The sequence below is a fragment of the Buceros rhinoceros genome, unplaced genomic scaffold, assembly GCF_000710305.1.
Source record: "Buceros rhinoceros silvestris isolate BGI_N320 unplaced genomic scaffold, ASM71030v1 scaffold24521, whole genome shotgun sequence".
NCBI lineage: Eukaryota > Metazoa > Chordata > Aves > Bucerotiformes > Bucerotidae > Buceros > Buceros rhinoceros.
The window spans coordinates 1-3,704 of record NW_010396310.1 but is presented as its reverse complement, the minus strand read 5'-3'; the positions used below and the strand labels follow the sequence as shown (position 1 = coordinate 3,704).

General features: G+C 42.5%; 1 protein-coding gene across 1 annotated transcript in view; it reads left to right on the top strand.

Moving 5' to 3' along the window:
- Window positions 1-2,422, top strand: part of LOC104501976 (nesprin-2-like) — a gene marked incomplete at both ends in the record, with an annotated part of 14,831 nt that extends 12,409 nt beyond the window's left edge. Inside the window, 2 exons of the mRNA XM_010145876.1 lie at window positions 1,328-1,522; window positions 2,297-2,422. Of these exons, the coding sequence (XP_010144178.1) occupies window positions 1,328-1,522; window positions 2,297-2,422 (321 nt within the window). The remainder of the gene's footprint in view (window positions 1-1,327; window positions 1,523-2,296) is intronic.
- Between the last annotated feature and the right edge of the window lie 1,282 nt (window positions 2,423-3,704).

Genomic DNA, 3,704 nt, shown 5'->3' with positions numbered 1-3,704 from the left:
TTTTGGGGGGGGGGGAAACAGTTGCTGACACTTTTCCTTAAAGCTGAGCACAGATAAGAAAACAGTGTCATTGTGAAAGGCTTATCATAGTGGGAAACATCCTGATCAACGCTGTCATTTCATAGCCTTGTATACTCTAAAAATATTACTGATAGAAACACAGAAATGCAGGGTGTCAGGGAGGTTAGTCAGAAACCCTGGTCAGCAGGTGCCCTCTAGTTCTGTGTGCATCTCATTGACAGGGCTGCTGAACACAGGCCTGCATACAGTTTGCCTGAAGGAAGCAGGTACATATGTGGTACGAGAGGCCGTACGGGTCCTGTGTGTGTCAGGGATGGGCATGAGGTGCCATGAGGCTAGAGCACTTGCAGGGGGTTCTCCTTGGAGCCACCACTCCAGGATGCACAGATCTGGGCAGCAGTTCTTCAGGGCAGGGATTTCTGCATTTTTTGTGCAGTGGAAAGAAATTTCTTCCTTTGTTAATTTTGAGTATCTTAGTTTTCCATTTAATTATGCATCTCTGTTTTATAAGTAAGTAAAAACAAGCAGTGAACTTAATGGTTGCTTAAGGCAATCTAAAACCTTTAAAAAATACATTATTGAACGCTATTCACACGGTCCAAGATGTATTGTGTTCCCTCAACCTAAGCTGATGGATTAACACATTACCAGTATTCCATCCGGTGCTTGACCTGTTTGTTTAATCTTTATTTTTACCTGCTGTGTAAAGATGGTTTTCAGTAGATTTTACAAGTTAGTGCTCATGCTTTTCCTTAGTGAGAAAAGCCAGAAAGTTCTGTCCCTCCTACTCCAAATTGCCCTTCCCTCCTGCTCTTGTTTTACAGAAAGAAACAATGATCGTATCTGCTTGTGTTATAGACCAGTGATTGTGGTAGGCAAGTTGTAATTGATGGCTTACTTCACTTGGAGTATGTCATGATTAACAGAGCTGTTAGTGCTGAAAAATTTGTCTTAGTTGTTGAAGCTACAGGTGCTAATAGAACTTCAACTGTTTGGATTTTTTTTTTAATTCAGAATAACTCAGACAACTGAATTTCCATCTTTTTGTAACTGCTGTACTTTCAGTCTATAAATGCAGCCTGTGAAAAGCTGTTGTAGAGTTTTATAGATCAGCAGATCTGAAAAAATCAGATTTTTCTGAAATTGAAAAAGCAGATAAGATCTACTAATTAGTCTTTCATGGGTGTGAACACACTAGTGCCTTGTAACTTGTGAGTCTTCACTTCCTCCCAAGTGAAATGCCAGGCGTGTGCTTCTAAAGCTTGCTAAGAACAGCTTAAAAACTTCTTTTTTTTTTCTTTTAAAGAGGAAAGAAGTGATTCTTCAGAGGTGGCAAGCCTTGTACACCTTAATCATCGACGTGGGGGAGAAGTTGCGCGCTGTTTCTGATCCTGAGATGAGCGCTGTCCTCCAGGAGGAGCTCAGCCAGTTGCAGCAGAGTTGGGGGGACACCCAGTCCCAGATGGAGGAGATGACGGTGCAGCTCAACAGCACCCTACAGGTAGATGATGCTCTCCCCAGGGAGAAGCAGCACACGCTTCTCTGGCGTTGGTCTTGAGACTTTCCGTGCCCCACCATCCCCAGGACAGAGCTCTGTAGCAACAAGGCAAACGCTGACTAAGCTGCTGCTTGCTGCAGAGTGGCTCTGAGAGAAGTGTCTGTCATATGCCATCAGGGCTTGTGGAAGCTAAAACTGCTGTCCCCTGATTCTCCAAAGGAAAAACGGGCTGGCATCCATTTGTTGCTTTGATGGATGTTCCCAGTCTGATTGTTCCCGTGCTCCCCACGGCCTGGAGCTCTCTCCTGCTTCAGGCTTTGAAGCCTGAGCTAAAATTTAGGTTAAAGGGAGTTAGCCTGAGGTGTTGCTCCTCCTGTTGTTGCACCTCAAAATAGAAGGGTAGGTCATATTTATTTCCTTAGAGCAATAAATTTTCTGACAGCACATAGGCATTGTCTTAAAATGGAAGGCTGTCATCAACATGATCCATAGCCCAAAGTCTAGCTAAAGCCTGTCAGGTTGGACAAAACAAAATTAGCAGAAATGCTCTGTAAGACAAACCTTAAATACAAGAGAGGGTGAAAGTTCTTCTGTAAATCACTGCACCAAATTCTTGTGGGTGGTACAGTGTATGAAAAAAAATATATAAATAACCAGAGCACATCATTATTAATTTCAGTGGGTTGAAGAGGCTATTTTGTAGCATATCCATACGGTACACTATGTTATCATAAAGTATCTTAACCTTTTGTAACTTCCTTGGGTCTTCTGGAGCAGAGTTGGGACTGCTGTGAAAAGCAAACCAAGGAATTAGAAAGCAGGCTGCAAGAGCTGAAGGAGAAAATAAAAGATCCACTTCCAGTCGAACATGAAGAGCTCTACAAAGTCAAGGAACACATTAAGGTACTGAGCAGTTATACTGTATTTAAATAGATACAGTTTTTCCACAACACCCGATCCCTGTAAAATCAGGCTTCCCTTTTACCTGCTTTTCAGTGACACTGAATTTCTCTCCTTTATACCATCCTGATTGCTGCCAATCTGCAAAGTCCAGCTGACCAAGAAGAGTAGTAGTGTTTGGATTTTTTTTTTTCCTGCTTCTGCTCCCTTTCCACAGTCTGAATTTATAAAACAAGCAGTTCCTGAAACAAAAGGGAAAAAACTCCCTGGTCTCAGCTCAGTTGGCTGCTATCCTCATGGCTAAATCTCCCTTTTTTTTTTCCCCCACCTACTTTGGTCATGGAGCTCCTCAGGCGAGAGACATTGTAAGGCTACAAAGCACCATGTACACCTGCGGGATCAGAGACTGATTAAAGAGAAACAAAATTAAGAGTAAGGGAGTGGCAAAAGCCCTCGCAGCCCATAATGAAAATTAAATGGCAAGGAAAGCGTTTCCAAGGGATAGGAGACATTTTGTCTGGACTGGTCAGTCTTTCATCATCCTTTTATGAAGTGAATTGTTGACCTATGTAGAGGCAACAAATAAGCTTATTAAGGAGCCAAGACTTTGAACTCATTATCAGCTGTCTGAAATCTTCTTTGTGAGTGTTGCCTGCCTTTCCCGTGGCAGCAGTCTGGCTGTAGCCCTGAATTATTTGTGAGGTGGCAGCACACAGCTCCTGTTCAATTCCAGCAAGAGAAATTCAGCCGCAGAGGTGTCAGGGTCAGACAGTGCCAGTGCAGTTGCTGCTCTCGGGTGTCACAGTGTAATAAAATAGAGGACCAAACTGGCGTGAGGGAGAAGGGATCTCCTTCCTCTCCCTGCATATCCCTCTTCTATGGAATAAAGCTGTTTTCTCTCAGGCCTGGAGATTATATGAGGCTCACAAAGTCCCATGAAATTCCATCCTTAGCTCCGTTAATGCAGGGATTCCACCCTTGGGGTTTTCTTTTCTTGTTTTGGTGGGGTTTTTTGGGGTTTTTTTTTTTTTGCATATATGCACATCTGTAAGGAGCAATTTGTTGTGAGCTCAGGTAAATTTTAGTTTCAAAGCAGAAGAGCCCGTTTCTGTGAATGCGCAGTTGAAAAGCTCTGCATTTCTGACAAATCTGAGGAAGTGCCTGTGAAATCCTTCATTAGAGAAGGGAACCAATTTTATTTATTTAGTATTGAAATAAATAAAGTATTTATTTATTTAGTATAACCTGAAATTGGAACAAATGCAGATGCAAAGCGCGAAAAAAA